The sequence below is a fragment of the Abramis brama genome (genome assembly GCF_963993115.1).
Source record: "Abramis brama genome assembly, chromosome: 20".
Classification (NCBI taxonomy): domain Eukaryota; kingdom Metazoa; phylum Chordata; class Actinopteri; order Cypriniformes; family Leuciscidae; genus Abramis; species Abramis brama.
This window is the reverse complement of record NC_139982.1, coordinates 6,908,103-6,930,996: the sequence shown is the minus strand read 5'-3', so window position 1 is coordinate 6,930,996 and position 22,894 is coordinate 6,908,103. Positions and strand designations below refer to the sequence as shown.

General features: G+C 40.9%; 1 protein-coding gene across 1 annotated transcript; it reads left to right on the top strand.

Moving 5' to 3' along the window:
- Window positions 1-19,814: 19,814 nt before the first annotated feature.
- LOC311070414 (zinc finger protein 862-like) lies at window positions 19,815-22,888 on the top strand (the record flags this gene model as incomplete). Its single annotated transcript, XM_084094242.1, has 7 exons — window positions 19,815-20,501; window positions 20,858-21,038; window positions 21,139-21,478; window positions 21,571-21,819; window positions 21,994-22,256; window positions 22,332-22,470; window positions 22,601-22,888. Exons 1-7 carry the CDS (start codon window positions 20,228-20,230, stop codon window positions 22,886-22,888), a joined length of 1,734 nt encoding a protein of 577 aa, XP_083950368.1. The 5' UTR covers window positions 19,815-20,227.
- Window positions 22,889-22,894: the final 6 nt, after the last annotated feature.

Below are 22,894 nucleotides of genomic sequence, written 5' to 3'. Positions count from 1 at the left end.
TACCAGCGTATGAATAACACCATTAAATCTAGGTGGTCTATACTGGAACTGGATTCTATATCCCTTCTCGACTGTATTCAGGACCCACTGAGATATATTTTGAAGACCCTTCCAGGTGTCTAAATAATCTACTAAGGGAATCAGCCTCTCAGGACTGACCTCAGGTGTAAGATTCACAACATCATTGTCATATTCATTTTTACTTTTACTTTCGGTGACCTGAAGCAATCTCTTGGCAGGAGCTAACCGAATCACTTCTTCTCCAGGTCTCTTGAGAGGTAGCGAACGTTTCAGAACCATAGATTTTATAGGAACCTTCTTTGTGACATATTCGCTGGAAGTCGATGCGTCCCGAAGCGCACTTGGCGGCGGAAAGCAACATCGATTTCCTGAGGGCTCCGCGGAGCGAAGTTTTAAAAAGCCCACACGGAGGGGGATGCCCTCAGAGACCTGGACGTCCCATCATGGTTTTTTAGCCGAAGCCTTCCTCGCCTGAATAACAGTCCTCAGATCTGTTTTCGGCTTAGAAGGCTTCGGCTGAGGGTGTTGCTTCTGTCTCCAGGCCCCTTGGGGGGGAGCGCGAGAAGCAACACTCTCCCTCTGCCTAAGCAGGTGTGAGGAGCTGGCGGCGGCCTCGTGGGACTGCCCCCTGGCAGCAGACCCACGAGACCTGGAACGACGGCGGGGGATGCACTCTTTGAATGCGGCTGACTGTCGTTTCGCCTCCTGAAACCTCTCGACGACATTGTTGACGCCGTCGCCGAAGAGGCCAGAAGGCGAAACTGGGGCATCGAGGAGACAAGCCCTGTCCTTGTCCCCGATGCCCGACAGATTCAGCCACAAGTGTCTCTCCGTGGCTACCAGTGCTGCCATGGAGCGGCCGATGGCGCGGGCCGTCTCCTTGGTAGCACGGAGAGACAAGTCGACCACTCGACGCATCTCCCTGATGTCGTCGAAGGCGACCTCCCCGCTGTCGTCCACCTCTTTGAGGAGGTCGGCCTGGTATGCCTGCAATAGCCCCATAGTATGCAGGCAACTACCAGCCCGACCTGCCGCCATATATGCCTTCCCGACCAAGGCCGATGTTGTACGGCAGGGCTTGGTGGGAAGCGCCGGAGCCCGCAGGGATGATGCAGCGTCAGGGGAGAGATGTGTTGCGAAAGACTCTTCAACCCTGGGCATCATCCCATAGCCCTCCTCCCTGGCACCCATAATGTTAGAATATATATGGACATTGGGGCCAGATATTCTAGAGGAGAAGGGCTTTTTCCACGATCTCGACACCTCAGTGTGGAGATCAGGAAAAAAGGGCAGACTCCGGCGTAGAGGCTGTGACCGAGTCTGCAGGAAGCGCTCATCGAGTTTGCTTTTTGCCGTCGCTTCCTGCACCTCAGAGGGCCAATCGATATTTAATTTGGCCACTGCTCGAGTCACAACCTCTAGCAGCTCCTCAAAGGCAGGGGAATGGGGTGGCGATTTTTCACATTCCCCTGCCTCGATGCCCAAAATATCTAGCTCCTCGGAACCAGATAATTCGAGCATCGGTTCCTCTACAGGGGCGGAAGAAGCCGCAACGCGGGCTTCCGCACCCTGAGCGGAACTACGGGAACTAGCTTCAGAATGCTGAGAAAGGGCCGAAGCCGTCTCAACATCATCAGCTAGATCCTACTGCGATCCCCATGAATGCAGACGCCACGCTGCCTCGACAGACACGGGACCTGATCCACGAGGATCGCGGGGCTGGCCGGCCTCATTAAACATAGATCGCCGGGAGCGGAGCGTTCTTAGGGGCATGGTTTCACAGTTAGCACAGACAGCACCCTCGAGCGCTGCCTGTGCATGCTCCGCTCCCAGACAAACAACACAAAGCGAGTGTGTGTCACCCTCAGCTAAAAAGCGTGGGCAAGGGGACGCACACTGCCTGAATTGTTTCTCACTCGCCATCATAAATATATATACTTTTCACGGGACAAACAACACCAAATAGAACAGACAAGTTGTACATAGAGCGCTTGCTGAAGACCAGAAGCTAACATTTCCTGGTTCCTGTGACCGTTTTATAGCTTCCGGATCACCGTCACATGCGACGTCACGGGTGACGTAATGACGTTGCACCAATCCAGATTGGGATAGTTGTATAGTAGACTTCAGACGCTTTATGCCGAAGGCATTCCCCAAAGTATCGAGTATCGATGCAGCGGGAGTTCCCTTTACGAAAGGGAACTACATTTGTGCATTTTCAAAAATGTTGAGTGCTGCTGTATTTTTACAATTTTCAATGATGATTTAGTTTAGCAGCACCTCACTACAAGACTTTATTGACGGATGAGCGGTGGCTTTTTCTATTTGCATTTTCAAAAATGAAATAAGTAAATAATTTAATAAAAAGTTTTAGCTAAATAAATATATAAATAAATAAAAAAACTTACATTTCCAGAGAGGTGAATGAACTGAAGCTTCAGGATATAGGGTGACAAACCAGATGAGTCTCGGGGGATAATGTCACAGTAAATCTAGTCTGCGTTCCAGAGTACATCCAGAGTTTTATACTAAATTAATTTAAAAGACTGTTCACATTCAAAATTAAAAGACTTTAAATCAAATCTTTAAACTTTTATTAAAATCATATCTTCTATTTATCTTCTTAGAAGACTTATGTATTATTTTTACTAAACAGCGTCTGTTCAAAAACTAGACTTAGGCGTCTTAAATCTTAGATCTTTTGTCCATACAACATGTTGTCAAAGTTTGTCAAAATGTTTTGCTTTTGTGTTGTTTTTAAGAAATCCGAGGACTCCACATTGCTTATTTAGACTAAGTTGCATCATTTGGAAAATCACCACACATTTTCAGAGACGCAATGCGTGATAAGTAAAGTTGGTCTTGAGCGAATATTTAATTGTACTCGTCTTAATTTAAAGCAGGATCTTACTTGTAGCTATGATCTATTACACGTATAAGATAATTTTACTTGTATCTCCCGAACTGTCCTTAATCAGTGCGGAAATATTTCTGAGAATATACTATCGATTATCTACTCAAAATTTATGTAGGTGTTTAAAATCTGTCTGGTGGCTGCATTAACAGACTTTGGGGAGAGCTGATGATGCTATAGCAGGAAGCATGCTCTTTGACCTTTGTCCTGATTGTGGAGGCTTTTTTTTGTTTTTTTTGTTAAAGACCCTACTACAAGTTAGGTTAGTTCTCCCAAAAGAATTTCTCCCATCTAGCGGTGAAATTGTATTCTGCATTTAAACAAATAGTGCTCTCAAGCGCCTCGCTTTTTCAAATGCGGTAGCCGTTATGTTCCAAGAAGCTATGACAACAAGTCTTCCAATAGCACATCATCGAGCTTAACTATACATGTTCTACTGTTATGCTGCCTATATAATGATTTACACAGCCAAGCAATACAAAAAAGCTTGTAATTTAGACCGTAATTTGACTTACCTGTCGAGAAGAAAGCAGACAACTTCCCTTTCAAAGTCTTCCCACCTGGGAAAAGCTATCCCGATATTTATTTACATCCCGATGAATACAATTTTTGCTTTTTGGCGACGAGGATTCCTTCTCCTGCATAACTATGATCCAGCATTATATTGTCCCGTGCAGTGCAGCCTTTTCAAACTTGCTGGGGGCAGCATCAACGCCTCTCATATGGTCTAGCGGTTAGGATTCCTGGTTTTCACCCAGGCGGCCCGGGTTCGACTCCCGGTATGGGAAGACAATTTTTTTATATTGCCAACAAAATTCAAGTTATTCAAATTCATCAATAATCATTTTTAGTTATTCATAGTCTTAGAGGCCTACACGAACTACAGAAACGAAGAAGATCGAAACGAAAAAGTAAAAACTCATTTTCACAAATACAGTTATATTGAATTCAGAAAATTTCACTATGGAATATTTTATCATAATTTCAATTTAGTATGTCATAATTTCGACTTTTTGTCATAATTATTACTTAATTCAGAATTACAATTTTTGTCAATTACGCCTTTTTAATGTAATACTTAAAGGGGACATATAATGCCATTTTTGTACAAGCTAATATGATTCTTTAGGGTCTAAATTAAAAGTTTGTAATATACTTTAATTAAAAATTCTCATTAGTATTGTAAGAAAACACTCATTTTAACTGGTCAAAAACAGCTCTGTTTTCAGCACGCCATTTAAGTGCATGTGTCTTTAAATGATAATGAGCTTTGGTCACCCCGCCCCTCTGTTCTGTGCGTACACCGTTTCTAACACAATAACACAATAACCATAACGCGTTGTTCATTATAAACGTGGGATTATGAATTATATTGAGATCGTCGTACATAGAAAACTTGCCGTAATGTACCCTGAGTGTAAACAGCCGCATTCATCGTGAAGCGTGCAGCAAGCAATACGCAAAGATTAATATAAATATTAATATAAATGTTAATAAAACGTTACACTCACTTCAGTACTTCTGGAGGTGCAGCAGGAACACGAATAGTTGGTACGGATCCTATTTTCAGGAACAGCTTCTTAACAAAACCAGCTTTACTGGCCCTCGTTTGTAACGCAGTCTGGTGTGAAATGACTTGCATTGATCGTGGGGAATCCCCGCGAGGGAACCCCGTGTCAATGCTTTGGGAATATTCCATCAAAAACATCAATAAAATGACTGCTGTGTTCCTTATTAGGCTACATCAAAGAAAAATCGCTTAGACGCCATTCTTCTCCAGCATATCAATGCACTATGATGACAGACAGCTCGCTCACGAGCGAGGGCGGGTCTGTGTTGAAACACAGTGCTGTCAATCACAATCGTGGGAGGGGCGTCGATTTTGTGACGTCACAAAATCGAACGGCTTGATTTCAGAGAGTGTCAAACATATAAGGAGATTTTTTAAAAAAACACTGGATGGATTTTTATCATTTTATGATGGTTGTGTACAGGCACTGTCAACACACATTTCAGTACAATCAACTTGTAAAAGTGCATGTACCATTATATGACCCCTTTAAAACGTTTTTAAGTCATAATTTGGTAGCACTATTTTGATGATCCTTTTGAACGTGCTGTTGACTATAGTAGTATTGCACCTGCATGTCCACTATACTCGCTTGTGAGAGTCAGAGTGTGTAAAGTAAACTCTCATAATTGTTAGTAGAGTATTAGTGGACTGGTAGGGTTAGAATAAGTTGAGCTATAGTTGAGTTACTTATAGTCAGTACTAGAATATCTGTTGGGGAGCATCACAATAAAGAGTTAGCCGATATTAAGCACAGTCTATTTTTTCAGATATTTAAATGACAAAATACCATTTTTCAACCGATTGATTCTACACATGAGAGGCCTTCAGAAGTCATAACTTCAGGGGTCAACGGTTTAGGTCAGTTGGCGAAAACACTGCGTGTGTAAAAATCAAATACTGTATTGCACTTTTCAAAAGATAATCTAGCTTTAAAGTTAGAATAAAAAGTTAAGCGTCACAAAGTCTGACACAAGGCCATTAACTGGTTCTTTTTGTTTTATAAATGTATTTTGCTTATTTCTACAAACATCAACCTGATAAATATGGACTTAATACACAATTAAACAAGATAATCATGCTACCCAATACGTCTGACACAACATTTTTAAGATGTTTTTTTTAAATACAATCAAAAATACAAAATTAAAATATTTTTTAAATTTTGACAGTCCTACATAAATGCATGTTGATTACTAAGTTTCAGACGTAGCGCAACCACGCAATGTTAGATTTCTCTAACACTGCGAGGTCTCACTCACAATGCACAACTTTGTGTTGGGTGATCCAGGCATACCTTTACTAAAATAAAATATTATGGAAGTCATTTCCAAACTGTAATTATACCATATTTTATTTATTAATATTATGGCTTCATGTTGATTTAAAGTTTTTGTTTGTTTGTTATTAACTAATACCTTCATCTTTTAACTAACATCCAGCACAAAATTAAAGAGATGTATGAGCTGTGGATGTTCTCTGACCCCAAATAAACAGATAATGGAATGTTCACAATATACAGTTAGATATTCTCCTACTTAATATCTTTGGGCATATCTTTGGGTGTATTTTAATCTTTATACAGGAATGTCCTTACAATCCATGTAGGATTCAAAAGACCAAATCACTAAGAAAAGTTTCCAAATTATGGTTTTATTACTCCGTTAGATTTAGTCATCTTGTTGGACTGTATGTGTTTTAGGTGAAGACGTTTCATTGAGAGCCGTCAACATTCAGTGTTTATAGAAATAAATGACAATTAAGAATTTAAGTGATAGTCTTTCTGTTTGCCTAAATTGATACTTCATTTAGTGCAACTTTCCCTCTATCTACGAATCACACAAAGTGCATGCTGTTTTACACTTAAAACTCATCTAACTATTACACTTAAAGAGGTGCATTTCGCAGCACAGTCATAGATACACAGTTATTTTGTGTGTGTGTGTCGCTAAACAACGGTTAAGCTAATGAATTACGGTTGATACATGGTATTTTTACGTGAAAGGAGGGTTGATTCATTTTTTATTCTGTCCACACCAATACTTTGAGTTTTAGGCATTTGTCTTTTAGGCCCGGTCCAGAAAACAGGCGTTGTGTTTTAGTTCCTTATAATTGCTCTTCTTTTTTTATGAAAACATGTGGTAAGCAGTTTTTGGCCTCATCAGCATAATGCAGAAATGTTTTAACATATCGTAAATTTCAATGGTTAGATAAATCATCTAACTATCAACAGTTATATGTGAAACAAGCTCAGTCGCATTAGAGTTGGATTCTTGCTTATATTGAACCGCATGTTTAACAGCGCTATTGTTCTCAGCGTCAACAAAGTTCACAGTTTTCACCGGAGCATACCGACTCTGAAACAAGACCAAATATTAGCGCGTAACATTTTGGACACCTTTGTTTTTATGCATCTTTGATTTTGTCTGCATTTCTTCTGAAACATCCTGTTTTGAAATTGTTTAACAATTTTTAACATCACTAGCATGACACTTATCGTATTGCCGGGTGTGATTGTTATGTTTTCTTTACACTTTCCCCCGGATATCTGTTTCCTACAGTTAGCTGTAATGTTAGTGAACGTCTCGGTTACGTATGTAACCCTCGTTCCCTGAGTAGGGAACGGAGACGTTACGTCGGATGACGACGAATGGGGTTTCGCTTAGAAAGCCTGTCATCTTCGAGTATATAAAACGAGCCAATGGCAATGAAATGCCATGGGTCTGCGGAATTTGCATAACGTATCTCCACCCCACGCCGGGGGTATATAAGGAAGTGCGCCGGCAACATGCAGATATGTCTTCGCTGAGGAGCCGAGACTGAACTCAGGCGTTCCCAGCGGTACAGCGGAAGTGGCAGGGAGACGTAACGTCTCCGTTCCCTACTCAGGGAACGAGGGTTACATACGTAACCGAGACGTTCCCTTTCGTGGTTCCCTTTCGTGATGACGACGAATGGGGTCCCCAGTCTAATCACGCCACCTCGGCTGCCTTCCAGTGCCCTGTGTAAGTCTGAGCTCCCTGTCGTGAGACTAGCACGGACTAAGGAGTCCTACTTAACACAGGAATGCCAAGGTACACTGGGAAACATATCTCAGAGGAAATATGCAATTATGCGAAGCCCTAAGGGGGGGACTTGGAATACACATATGACCCCGAAGGGCTGCATATGGAGTATCACTGGGGTGTCCAGCCACAGGTGGAATATTTCAACCCCAGGGGTGGCAAGGTGGCTTGCCGAGGGAAAGACACATGCTCAGAGAGGCTTACAGTGGAATACACATGTTGGGGTCGCCCAGAGGGGGAACCATGCACATGGAGGCACCTAGCCAAGCGCGAAAGCTGCCGGTGGCATAACTCTGGCGTTGACGTCAACAGTGCTGGAGGAGACTCAGGGCTGGTATGCCAAAGCAATGGCGTCCACTATCCAGTGGGACAACCTTTGCTTGGAGAGAGCCTTTCCCTTCAGCTTCCCACCATAACAGACAAAGAGCTGGTCTGAGGTTCTGAAACAACGTAAGCACGGAGGGCGGCGCGTACTGGACAGAACAGTGTCAAGGCTGGGTCTGCCTCCTCCAAGGGCAGCGCTTGCAGGTTCACTACCTGATCTTGAAAGGGGGTAGTAGGAACCTTGGGCACATATCCAGGCCGGGGTCTCAGGACCACGTGAGAGTTAGCCGGCCCGAATTCCAGGCACGCTTCGTCAACCGAAAATGCCTGCAGCTCCCCTACCCTCTTGATGGAGGCCAATGCAACCAGGAGCGCTGTCTTAATTGACAGAAACTTAAGCTCCACTGATTGCAGAGGCTCAAAGGGAGCACTCTGCAGGGCAGTTAGAACCACTGAGAGGTCCCAAGAGGGTACGAGGGGAGGACGAGGAGGATTCAGTCTCCACGCTCCCCTCAGGAACCTGATGATCAGGTCGTGCTTTCCTAAGGACTTACCATCGACTGCGTCTTGATGTGCGGCAACGGCGGCAACATACACTTTCAGGGTGGAGGGAGACAGCCTTCGCTCCAACCCTTCTTGCAGGAAGGAAAGCATGACACTGATCGGGCATTTTGTGGGTTCTTGATGTTTAGAAGAACACCAGCTGACGAAGAGGTGAAGCAGAAGTGATGGTAGCCACCACCGCTGGTGGTAGGGTACTCAAACCTGCCTCGTCCCGTCCAGGAGCCACACGTGGAGGTTCCAAAGATCGGGACAAGGGTGCCAAAGGGTGCCCCATCCCTGAGAAAGCAGGTCCTTCCTCAGGGGAATTGGCCAGAGAGGTGCTGTCACGAGGAGTACTAATTCTGAGAACCAGGTCCGGTTGTGCCAATATGGGGCAACCAAAATGACCTGCTCCTCGTCCTCCCTGATCTTGCGCATAGTCTGCGCAAGGAGGCTCACTGGGGGAAACGCATACTTGCGTAGGCCAGCTGTGCGCCAGTGCATCCGTGCCGAGCGTGCCCTCGGTCAGGGAATAATACAGGTCGCAGTGGGACGAGTCGTGGGAGGCAAACAGATCTACCTGTGCGTCGCCGAACTGATCCCAAACCAGCTGGACCAACTGGGGATGGAGTCTCCATTCTCCAGCGAGAGGCCGAAGCAGCTCGTCGGCCGCTTGGTTCAGGTCTCCCGGGATATAAATGGCTTGAAGCGACCTCAGATGCTTCTGACTCTATATGAGGAGGTGGCGAGCGAGTTGCGACATACGGCGGGAGCGTAGACCACCTTAATGGTTGATGTACGCTACTGTCGCGGTATTGTCTGATCGGACTAGTACGTGCTGACCCTTGAGCAGCGCACTGAAGCGGTGCAGGGCGAGACGTACAGCCAGCAACTCGAGGCAGTTGACATGCCAAAGGCGCTGGGGTCCTGTCCAGGAGCCCGCGGCAGCATGTCCATTGCACATGGCGCCTCAGCTCGTGGTGGAGGCATCTGTTGATACAACAACATGCCGGGAAACTCGTTCTAAGGGCACTCCGGCCCATAGAAAACTGAGGTTCGTCCACGGGGTGAAGGTCTGATGGCAGGTCAGAGTCACTGGGACTCGGAGCGTGCCGTGTTGCCATGCCCACTTCGGGACTCGATCGCGAAGCCAAAGCTGAAGCGGTCTCATATGAAGCAATCCGAGCGGCGTTACTGCGGCTGCGGATGCCATATGCCCCAGGAGCCTCTGAAATAATTTCAGTGGAACCGCACTCTTGTCCTCGAATTGGCGAAGACAAGTCAGCGGTGACTGCGCGCACTCGCTCGTTAACGGCACGCACATAGCGACCGAGTCGATCTCCATTCCGAGAAAAGAGATCCTCTGCACTGGGCAGAGTTTGCTCTTCTCCCAGTTGACCCGAAGGCCCAGACGAGCTAGGTGCCAGAGCACAAGGTCCCTGTGTTCGCAAACCTGGTCTCAAGAGTGAGCTAGAATCAGCCAGTCGTCGAGATAGTTCAGGATGCGAACCCCATGTTCCCGGAGAGGAACAAGGGCTGCCTCGACGACCTTCGTGAAGACGCGAGGAGACAGGGCTAGCCCGAATTAGGGTTGTAACGGTATACCGGTATGGCGATTTATCACGATATTGGCATGTACGATTATCATATCGTAAACATTTGCTAATCCACGGTTTTGGAAAAAAAATTAAACCAGATCTCACCTGCGCATATGCAACTTCTTTTCACTTGACTGCTTAGACTCCACCCATACATGTGCAGCAGAGAAAATGTCTGAGACAGGGGCTGCGAATTCTAATCTCTATCCCCCGCCGAAAAAAAGTTAATATCTGCAGTGTGGGAATACTTTGGTTATCTGAAAAACGAACGTGGGATTTTCCTTGAAGATGGATATCCAGTTGTGTCCAGAAATATGGACGAAGAGTGGATGCAAAAGGAGGAAATATGTCGAACCTGTTCTCCCATATTCGCGAACACCATCCCTCCCTGCAGATAAATTTATAAATGGTAAATTTACCATTTATAACTTAAGGCCATATTATTTCCGTGTTGCTGAGGAAATTTACAATATAACAGATGTCACGTAAAATGCTCGATTTGATAGATAGATGAATAAATCTAAAATATAGCTGCGCAATTAATCAAATCGCTATATGAGTGTGTCTATTAATATACAGCGAAAAAAACCTGCTATACTGTAAAACTATATTCTGCTTGTTCTGCGTGTCTGTGTGAATGAGCAGCGCCATTTCGCCTAGTACATACTCAAGTATGTGTGACGCTCATGGTGTTTAAAGCGTCTGCCGTCTCACTCACTATATGAGGACGTGAACACATGAACATATCCAGAGCTGCTCTGCTTTTATTTAAAAGAATCATCATCAAATACACTCTGACTGAACCTCATAGGTGTTTAGTACAACCTGTCAAAATAAAAGTTTGATTTAGCTTAAAGAAATATGTTACTAATTTGTACAATATAATATAACTAACTTAAAGTTATAACAACAACAATAATAATAAAGTTTATTTAAACATTAAGAAATATAGTGTTTTATCTGTTTTAATTTAGTAAACAGTGTTGTGCAGAGTATGCAGACAAACAAAAGTTGTTACATTTCATCTGATTGCATTTTCAATAATATATTTGTATTAAATCATAGAATCTAGACAAATTATATCAGACAAGTTACCCAGAATTTCTGAGAAAATAAAATACATTTCATAAGACTCTACTATATTATAATTATCTTAAATAATAATTAATAAATTAAGAATAAAAATAAGTTAAGGTTTTATGAATTCAATTGATTAGACATGTTTGTTCAAATGGGAATTCATTTTTTCTTTCTTTCTTATTTTTTCAAAAGGTAGACTCATACAAAAAAGTTTTTGTTTTGTTTTTCATTAAAAAAGTTTGTTTTAATAAACCATATGTTCAACCAAAAAAACCCTATCTGTTTTCATTCATTTAAGGGCCATTGTAGCAGATGATTAAAATAATTATAATGATTGTTTAATACCGTATATCATGAAACCGTGATATTTTCTGAGACGATTATCATACCGTGAAAATCTCATACCGTTACAACCCTAGCCCGAATGGGAGAACCGCGTACTGGTATGCCCGCCCCTCGAAAGCAAACTGAAGAAACAGTCTGTGTCGAGGTAAAATGGAGACATGGAAGTAGGCGTCCTTCAGGTCGATCGTTGCAAACCAATCCTGCGGCCGCACGCACTGGAGGATGCGTTTGGCCGTAAGCATCTCGAACGGCAGACGGTGAAGGGAGCGGTTCAAGACGCGCAGGTCGAGGATTGGCCGTAACCCACCGGATTTCTACGGTACAATGAAGTAAGGGCTGTAGAAGCCGGACTTCATTTCGGCTGGAGGGACAATCTCGATCGCACCCTTCGCCAGTAGAGTGTCGACCTCCGCTCGACAGGGGCCTTGCCACCGACCATAGTGACGGACTCCCCTGAAGCGGGGAGGAGACCGCGCAAACTGAATCGCGTAGCCAAGCCTGATGGTTCTCACGACCCAGCGGGACAGTCTGGGAAGCTCTACGCTCAGAGGACGCACGCACAAACACACACACACACACTACTGGTGAGGCATTCAGGAAAAACAGTCTTTTTCTTCTCACTTTTCCAAAGGGGTCCACAATGCGCTAAGGAATGCAGAGGATATGCTAACACATATCCTATAAAATATATATATATATATATAATAATTCAAACACCCATCAAAATCACTTGATCTAGGGCTAAAAAGGTTCAAATAGGGCAAAAGCTTCTGTCAAAATCACATGATCAAAGACTAGCAAGGTCAATAGGGCAAACCATAACAACATATGCAGGAAAGACACCGGAAGGTCAACCTGTCAAAACACATGATCGAAGGGATAGGTAGGGTCAATAGGTCAATCCACAACAATATAGGCCGGAAGGGAGACTGGAAGGTCAACCGGAAGCCATCAATCAAATTTTGACACATGTGTAAAGTTTAGTAGTGATTGGTTCAGGAAATGTGCTACCAAGATGGTGTGTCTATTTAAACACAGGGGGTCCAGTACTCAGTCCATACTCTTTATTATATCAGATCGGCCATAGAGTGGAATATGAATCAGACATAGAGTTGCATGGTTTCTATAAACAAATAAACAACAAACAGAATCTTAAATACAAATAAACACCATAGAACTTCAACTAATAAATCGTTAATCACATAATCCAATCCTAAACAATTCAAACGTCAAATAGTAAGAATACTGAAACAAGAATCATAAATCACATAGGACATTTCAGAATTAGACTTAAACAGAATCTCAAGACATTATGTAACAAATCAGAAGAGCACAAACTTACATTGTCAGGAACACATCAACTCTACAAAAAAGGCTCTCATCAGGAGAGAAAGGAAGGACAGTCTGCCTCCATTCCATGTGGCACACACAAACACACCAAACAGCAGTCATTTATCAGTCATTAAGTGCACCTGAGGACACTTAGCTCCTCCCATGACTGGCTACGTCATGTGATCCATAGGAATTCTCAACACATGGGCTGCGTTCCAAACCGCATACTCAATGAGTAGGTACTTAATTTCAATAAGTACTTACTTAACGAGCGCTAAAAGAGTAGGTACTTTATAGCCAAATCTCGTTGAGTATGAATGCGAACCGGACATCTGCCATGTTGACGTTATCATGTGACCTACGACGCGTTATCACACGCGCAACAACTTAAAAGATTTGAACGACACGTTTAATTAATCTATCTGTAAATATCTTGATATTGATTAAACTTGCTCATTTTGTGGTCTTTTTGAAGAAACTGCTGCCCATTTATTTTGTGAATACATTTAGGGTTGATTTAAGTTCTTATATTTAACCCTACTAATGTGACCCACCGTTTTATCCTTAACGATATTATTTATTTTTATTACGAAATCCCAAAATTGTAATCTCTTGAATATGTTGTTAATTTTTTATCCAAACGTTTCATCCACAAGCAAAAGTGGCTAACTGCTTTATTTTTGCCTCTTTTTCTTGTTGAATTTAACTGTCGTTTCATCCCTAGGCCTATAAATAACAAAAAATGATTTTTTTAATGTATTATAATGAATTATGAAAATATATATTAAGATATTCAACCAGGTTATTTTTTTCCTGTGTAAAAAATCTCATATTATGTATGCAAACCCATAATATATATATATATATATATATATATATATTATGGGTTTGCATACATAATGAGATTTTTTACAGATCTCATAACATCAGTAACTCGATAGCCCTACCTAGAACGGATTTCCTCAGCGTTTGTAATGTCTGCACAAAGGGCTGCTGTGCGAAGATTCGCCTTTGGAGGAAAACTGTTGATTTTATACTCGAAAAATTGAAGTATCATTAATATTAAAAATTAATATTACCTCAGAATGAATTGCATTGCTATCCCACCCCAAAACATACAATAACAACGATAAATGCTGACCAATACTTAATTATATTACTTTTTACTGAAAATGATATAATTCAATAAAACAAACAAAATGTAATGTATGTCATATGACATAGCTATGCATGATTGAATACACTCTAGATGTGTATATAATGAACATATCTACATTTTCTTTCAAACAATTAAATAAAACATTAATTAAATAATTATATTTTATTTACTGACAATTAGAAATATTAATATATTAGTAAAAGAATGAATGAAAGTCACCATCACACAATAAACAAATGCATAAGTCAACACATGAAACAAAGCTTTATTCAAACTACAATCATGTATGTAGGCTACAGGCACTGAACCCCACATCCTTCTGCATCTCAACACAGCGGTTCCCATTCTGAGGCTTTATCCTGATGACTCAGCTGACCGCCCGAGGTGAGCCGTTCCCTCGTGTCGGAGGTTGTTGCGTGATGTGTTGTGCTTCACAATCTGAGGCAATAAGGGCAGGTGGAGTGATGGAGGGTCTCGTAAGGGCAGGTGGAGTGATGGAGGGTCTCATAAGGGCAGGTGGAGTGATGGAGGGTCTCATCCATGGCACCGTTTCCAGGATTCAGCTCTGGGCTCCTCATCCTCAGTGCTCACACCAGCCTGCTGACATTTCAGATCCTACAAAATGCACAAACATAACACAAAAGCAGTAATTTTAACCGCACAATGTCATTTGATTTCAGTATTATTTAGAAGACAAAAACGCTTTTTTTCCACAAATGCCGCCATCATCTTTCCTTGCAGGTCCTGCTCCACCACAAAAGCTCTGCAGCAAATGCACAGAAATCAAGAATCAGAAAAGTGCTGTAATAGCTCTTTTTGAAATTACAATAATTAAAATAAACTACAGCTTAAGATTTAAATAGTTGTTATTCATTTCTGTAGTATACTCACTAAAAGCCTTCATGAGCCACTCTCCACCGGATAAACACACATCTGTTCATCTGTCCCTGTAACATCCAGACAAGATTCACATTAGCCTACCTCTGTGATTTATGAACTCAACACTACATTTACATGTTGAGGTTGTTTTAACTTTTTATCCAACATAAATGTTCCTCAATTTATCAACTACTAATGGACAAATAAAATAGATAACTTATGTTTAACGTTAGTTACTTTATAGATTTGTTCTACATAATAGCACACATTCATCACTCAGATGTCTATTTCATGTTGTGATATTTCAAGATTTTCCTGTCAGATGTAAATAGACATTTAAAAAAAGCGTCTTTAAGATGTATATGGTTTATGTAAATCCACGTTAGAGACGTAACTTACGTGTCCTTACTGGAGCTCCCCTGTTAGCTAACGTTATACATAATAAAACGTGTTTTTACAGCAAAATCACCACTATACTACACTGTGTAACGTCTTTACACCTTCAACAATTCAACAGTTTACTCTACAGTAGTTCAACACATGCAATTTTAACACAAGGAACCGTGTTTACTCACATTTGAAAGCACCCGCGTCGCTGATCTCTGCGATGTTTGATAATGACGTATCCTCTCGCGTGGCCTCCTGGGATAGAAGAGTATCCATCGGTCGAGCACTCGAAAATCTGGGCAAAAGCAGTAAGCCATCCGGGAACTTCTCGCCTACTCTTTTATGAATACTGACGTTTGGAACGTACTGCTTCCTTCACGTACTGTTTTCGCCTACTATATAGTAGGAAAGTAGGCATATTCGAACGCACTTAAGTCCGAATCTCGCGATAATTAGTACGTCACCCAGGTAATTCTCGTCTACTCTTTTGGATTCATACATACTTTTTCGCTCGCCTACTCTTTTTCCCATACTAAATAGTAGGGAAGTATGCGGTTTGGAACGCAGCCATGGTATTCACCTTATTCCGGAAGTAGCACTGGGTGGCGCCATCTGCGTAATCTCACTTCCTGGTTTAGCTACTTAGCGCTTTGTTTGCCCTGGTCCAATCTGTTATCTGTCTTGATATAAGTAGATAGACTATAATATTATAGCCAAATGCGTTGGCCTATGGTTATTAACAACTGCTGCAACGTACTAAAGTACATTTCACTTGAAGCTTTTGAAACAATGCCACAATCAAATTATTTAATAGCTGTGTCTTTCTAATAGCTATTACTTAGTTATGAAGATGTGCACAAACACTACTACATGTAAAGTTTGAAACATTATTACACCACAGTTTGTTTGCTTAATCACCAGATACATTTGCAGTGTATAGCCAACAGATGAGAAAAAAATAGCCACGAACTGGTGTAGAAAGAAAGTAGAGCCTCAACTAGATGAACAAGAGGGTAACGTTAGCTTAGCTAACTGCAATTTCTTATGGTTTGATCTCTAACACAAGTAATGGCTGTAAAATAAATCCAGCGACTGAATTCTAGAGGACCATAGCTTTCAAACAAGGTATAGCATGTGTATGTGTCCTGTAGTGAGACCATTACAACATTAGATGTTTGTGGCTAATGTAGGCTAAACACTACACATCGGCCGGGCTGCGATCAGACAGGCAGACGGGTCATATAAACACCTAAAAGTCGTTTAAAAATTACCCCGAGAAACAGTGCATTGCTGTGCTGTTGGTACAAATTAGCTTATCTTATGTGACATTTTATCAGTGAGACTTCTCTGCAATTCTCCTCGAAATTGAATGAGGGTCCGCTAAACCGGAAGTTGGTTTACAACGGAAGTACTGGACAGAAGTAAAAGTGGGCGGGGCGGAATAAGGTGAATTGGGTATTGGTGTGTGTCTTAATTTATTCTTAAATGGTTAGTTCAACCACAAATGGAAAATCTGTCATTAATTACTCACCCTCATGTCGTTCCAAACATGTAAGACTTTTTCATCTTCACAACACAAATGAATATATTTTTAATGAAATCTAAGAGCTTCCTGTCGCTCCATTGACAGTCCACGCAACTACCACTTTCAAGCCCCAGAAAGGTTGAAAGGTACATCATTAAAGTACTCCATGCGACTCCAGTGGTTTAAAATAAATTTTATTAAACTACGCAAGTGCTGTGTTTGCAGCAAAAAAAAAATATTTACAACTTAATTTATAAAATATTAATTTCCAAAATGCGTTCATGAGAACATTACAACTCGTGCATGTTGTTGATTCGAGAGCAGATGTTGTTGTGTGAACGTGCATTAAAGATTAATATTTTGTAAATAAAGTTGAGTTAAAATTGGTTAAATCACTGGAGTCATTTATGATTTCCTTTACACCTTTCCGTGGCTTTGGAAGTGGTAGTTGAATAGGCTGTCGATGAATGGACAGAAATCTCATTAGATTTCATTACAAATATCTTCATTAAGTGTTCCAAAGATGAGCAAAACTCTTACTGGTTTGGAACAACACACTGAAAAAAACTACTTGTAAGATTTACTTAATAAAATCCTCGTAACAATTTGCACAAGTTTATTTTAAGTAAATTTTACTGCCATAATATCAAGTACAACTTACGTGTCATTATCAAGTAAAATCTACTTAGTATTGAACGTAACGCTCATGAAGAAATTAAGTAAAAATTACCTATTTACATTTAATTTAGAAGCTATATTTATTTAAAGTAATTAAGTAAAGTTTATTTATTGTTTTATAATTAGGAAGCTTGCTTTTATGAAATTATTAAGTAAATCTTACCATTTAATTAAGTAAAATAAGTAGATTTTATTTAAGTTTTTTTTGTTGAGATTTTCATTTACTATATATAATTATGTAAACATTGCTAATTTCTTTTTTATAAATAATCATGAACATAAATAATTTTCTCCATATTTTTCACAAATCACACAAATAAAATACAATTTAACAGTTTTATTTTTCAGTCATCAAAAAATGTTCTTCCTCCAAAAAATGGACATTCAGTCATCTCTTGACAAAGGTGCATTCAGTAAAACTTATACTGTACAGAATTATACTGTAACCCTTGTTTTAAACAAAAATGTATTTTAAAAAAATGCATGCGAAACATTCAACATAGCAGTCTCAAATAGTGAACTTTTAAGAATACCATTAAAACCTTGATGTATTAAAACGTCATCAACAGCTGAATGTTTAAACAGTTATATCATGCCATAGCACTTAATACAACTTCATCTTCAATTTTTGAACTTTTGGAGAGAGTTTAATTCTATCAAGCTCTAACAGAATTTTTTGTAACACCTCAAACGTGTATCGCAGTGCTCGGGGGTATTCCAGATTTAGTGCATAAATCAGGCCCATAAGCAGCATGCACAGGGCTCTACAGTGCGCCCATTTCACTCGCACATGCGAGTAAATATTTCGGCGTGCGAACGTGAAAAAATATTTGGGCGCACTCGTGCGAGTGACACAGCATTTTTCTATAGAAACAGCTGCAAATACATCATCATGAGGAGGATGAACTGTGCCGGTAAACTTGACAACCGCACCACCGCTGTTGTAAAGCACCACTTTTTTTTTTTTGGGTTCGCAAAAAAAAAAAAAAAAAATTGTGAATGCTGTTTTTACATTAATATTATGACACACAAAGCTTTGTTTACAAAAGAAAAAATAGGTTAGCAATTAAATATTATATCGCAGATTCGCAGCCATGGAAAAGTTTGAATTAATGAGGAATGAGAGAGTTGTAGGCTACCTGAGCCCATAAATTTAAACTGTCGGCTTTGAATTCTGGTTTGCGATCTGGTCACCCGATTATCAGCGAATTTAACAATATTCCATTAGTTAGGCCTATTCCATATAGAAAGCTAGAATTGTCTACTTTTAAACAAAACCATTCAAAACGAAAATAAACCTACTATGCTTAGCCTATGTATTCCATATTTATAGGTGCGTTCACTGCGAAGATGAGTCAGCATCGTCAACTTCATCTTTGCAGCCCGACACTGACACAGAAAAACACTTTATTAATAAACAATTCAAATGCCTCATTGCTATATATTTAACACATTCATAATCATTACTTTTGCCAGTTCTTTGTGACAGCTGTTATGTGCGTTATTGGCAGCGTCACCCTCCGGTTTACATGAACGCGTCACCGCATCGCACCAGAACATGGAGATTTTATTTTAGAGAATAATCGCACAACATATTAGATATTCTATAATTAAATAAACTAATTGAATATTCAAAAATCGGGACTCATCCCTGCATGGAATCTCTTGTTTCTTTTCCCATAGTCTCTCGTCTCTCACCCATTTCCGAAGGGGATTATAAGCGTTTCTTCCTTTGTTCGCTTTTAATTAGGTCTATTATTTTCGTATTCTTTACTGTGGTAAAGTAGCCTAGAAAAACGCTGTAGGACAGATAGCCTACACTATTACTTGTACGTCAAATTATTTTTTAACATAGTTTGTGCTTGTTATTAGACATATAATTGTTAAGGCGCGTCAAGTTTGTAAAGCGCGTTTCACACGCGCGGGTGATTTTAGTTTGGCTTTCTCTGGCAGCGCGCAAACATTGCCTAAATGCCTTGCCCTTGTGGAAGATAAAATTCGCTCTTCATACCTTTTACAACAAGTAGAAAACATGAAGATATCAGAAAAGAGATCGATGGTCTCTTTCCTGCTCGTGTCCCACATCCAGCTATAGCCTATCACGCGTCTTTGTGTGGAAATATTAAACGAAAGTATTATTTTTTTTTAAAGATTCACCTTTATTATATTATGTAAGTTACCAGTATTTACTGATATTTATTCAATGCTTTACGGGCTTTAGTGTGGTGGTTTTTTTTTTTTTTTTTTTTTTTTTTTAAACAACCCCCCAACTACCGCAACACCGCCGGTAGTTGGTCCATTTACTACCGCGGTAGGCTAGTCTAGCTTGGAAAACTGCGACAAAATGCAGAGCATAAGCGCTTTTTTTAAACCAGCCAATGGACAGGAAAAACACAAAAACACGAGCGAGGAAGAAAGTGTCAAAAAGAAGACTAAAACGGATGAAAAAGTCTACAAATTCAACCCGGATTGGCTAAAGGATTTCGAGTGGCTAGAGTACCAGGCATCGACGAAGCTAATGTTTTGCAAGTTTTGCAAAGAAGCCCCTCTGTCACTCGCAGGCTCCTCACTTTTTATCTCCGGTAATCCGAATCTGAGGAGGAATGCTGTGGTGAAACACTCGGCACTCTCGCTGCAGGGATGCATTCATTAACAAATCACAGCCCAGCAACCCACGCACGGTTCAAGCCGCTATTAGCAGGCAGGTAGCATTAAGTAACCAAGAAGCAATTCGTCAGCTAAAAATTAAATTCAACATCGCCTATCTAATTGCCAAAGAAGAATTGCCATTTACCAAATTCGGACCAATGATCACACTTCACCACAAAAACGGAGTTGACATCAATCCTACATATGATAACGATGTGAGGTGTGCGGAAATGATTGGCCAAATAGCTGAAGATATAAGGGACAATCTGGCTAATCAGATGCTAGCGGGCCGTTACCTGTCAGTCCTGGTTGACGGCGACACTGACATCTCAAACACGGAATGTGAGATTGTCTATGCGCGTTTCCTGGAGGATGGGAGACCCGTGACCCGCCTCGTTGGCCAACAGAGTATAGAACATGCCCATGCACAAGGTAAGTGTTTTGCTGTTTTAATTCTACCCAGTAATACTTGGTATATTGCAAAGTTTAGCAATCTATCTAAAGGCCATGTCTTCAGCATATTACAAATCATTACTACAAATCAGTAGTAATAATAATAAAAATATATTTAAAATTTTCAATGGTCAAGATGGAATAAAAATAAATAAAAGGAAACAGGGCTAAGGCATGTCTGCTATAAGAAAGAGTAGGTCATGCATAATGAAAGCTTAAACACAATTGGAAAACATTAAGTTATTTAAGTTATATTGGATTCAATCATGCAATAATGTACTGCCTTTCTGTGTTAATATTGTTCATTGTGAAACTTAACTTAAATGTCATTTTAGGTATTCTGGATGGAACCAGTGCTGCTTTTGATGCACCTGGCACAGTTGACTGGAAAACCAAGTGTGTTGCATTTGGGGCAGATGGTGCAGCAGTTAACATGGGTGTCCATAGGGGAGTAATTGCCTTACTCAGGAGGGATATGGGAAACCATGTTATCCCTATCCACTGCATGCCACACCGGTCATTATCCTCAATATCTTTAATAATTTAATATGGGTTCATGAGTGTATGTCTGACATTAGCACATTTGAGCTTTTTTGTTTTTGTTTTTAATGGCTAGGTTGGAGTTGGCCATTCTGAATTTGCAGCGCAAGGATGCAATGGTCACAAAAGTATACGATCTTCTCCATCTTGTGTGGAAGACCTACCACTTCAGCCCTAAATCCAGGCGTGAGCTGAATACAATTGGGGAGGAGCTTGGAGTGGGGATCTGCACTCCTTCAAATGTAAAAGGAACAAGGTGGATTCCCCATGTCCACAGAGCACTTAATGTGCTTCTTCGTGCTGGAAGAGGTGGGAATCTGCCAACTGACGCTGGTCAGTATGCTGCCATTCACCACCACATGGAACACCTTGCCTCCTCTGCACCCAATGCAGACATACAAGGTCGTGCTAAAAAGGTGAGTTTTGTAAAACTGTTCAGTGCACACTGCTTTGAGGGTGACTTGATATGAATGAACTTTTTTTTTTTTTAACTCCTGTCCTTTTTTAGATTAGGAAGGAAATGCATGAAGTTAACTTCTGTGCATTTAGCCATTTCCTGGCTGATGTTTTTCAAGAGCTGGCCTCACTCAGCTGCATCCTTCAGAGGAATGATCTCATTCTACCTCAAGCAGTTTCGGAAATTAGGAAGACAGTCATGGTACTGCAGGCTATGCAGGGAACCCCTAAGAGAGGTGGCATGCTATGCCAGTTTTTGGCTTCTCTTCCAGGACAGCAAATGGAAGGGGTCACATTTCAGGTTTGTTAGGGGTACAGAGGATAGCATACATCTAAATACAATAGCATAGCTGAGACTGCATTTTGCTAACCAGTGATTTAATGTACAACCATAAAGTTGTATTCTACAGCGCCACAGTACAGCACACAAGCAATTTCTCTTACATTATCTCTCTTCATTCTATGCTCCTAACAGGGTGTGTCACTCTCTGGTGATGTGACAGGTAACTTCAATCAGAAGCTAAAAAAAAACATGAATGCTGTGATTGGCATCACTGTGGAAGCCCTGAATTCTCGCTTTGGTAGTCTGATCAATGCGGAAACCGAAGACTACACTGCGGTGAATTGTTTCACCATTTTCAACCATGACACATGGCCTGAAAACAGTGATGAGCTCCTTGACTATGGATCTGATAAGGTGGAGGCCCTCTTGGAACACTTTAGTGATGTGCTTACTAGGCAAGTTGCAATCATATACAATTTGGATGGTTTATAATTGTGTCAGATAGATCAGTAACTTTATTCTCTCTTTAGCTTTGGATGCCAGCTTGAAGCCATACAAGGGGAATGGCAGAGTGTTAATGCACTCATAAGCCACACATTTAAAGACAAGCCCTACAGCAGCTTATGGCAAATGCTTTTAACTAAAGAGCCATATAAAACAGACTACAAGGTAACAGACACAAAGTTCAACAGCACCAAAAACACTTAATTGCCACCTTTTATATAAATTGTAATGTGGTGTAAAATTTATTTAATCAATCAGTATAAAATCTTATTCAAATGACTTAATTGTTTTACAGAACCTCCTGCACCTAGTTGAGATCCTGCTGATTCTGCCTATTTCCGCTGCACAGTGTGAACGTGGTTTCTCAGCGCAAAAGCGCATCAAGAGCTCCTTAAGAAGTAGTTTGCATGTATCTACCACTGAGGACCTAATTCGGATCAGCACAGAGGGGCCCTCCCTGGAACTGTTTGATCCTACAAAATGTGCTGAAGATTGGCTGTCTGCTGGAAAGAGGTCAAGGCGACCAGGCTACAAAGCTTGGCCAAGTGACTCAGACATGATCTTCATTTCAGATCAAATGTGAAACATA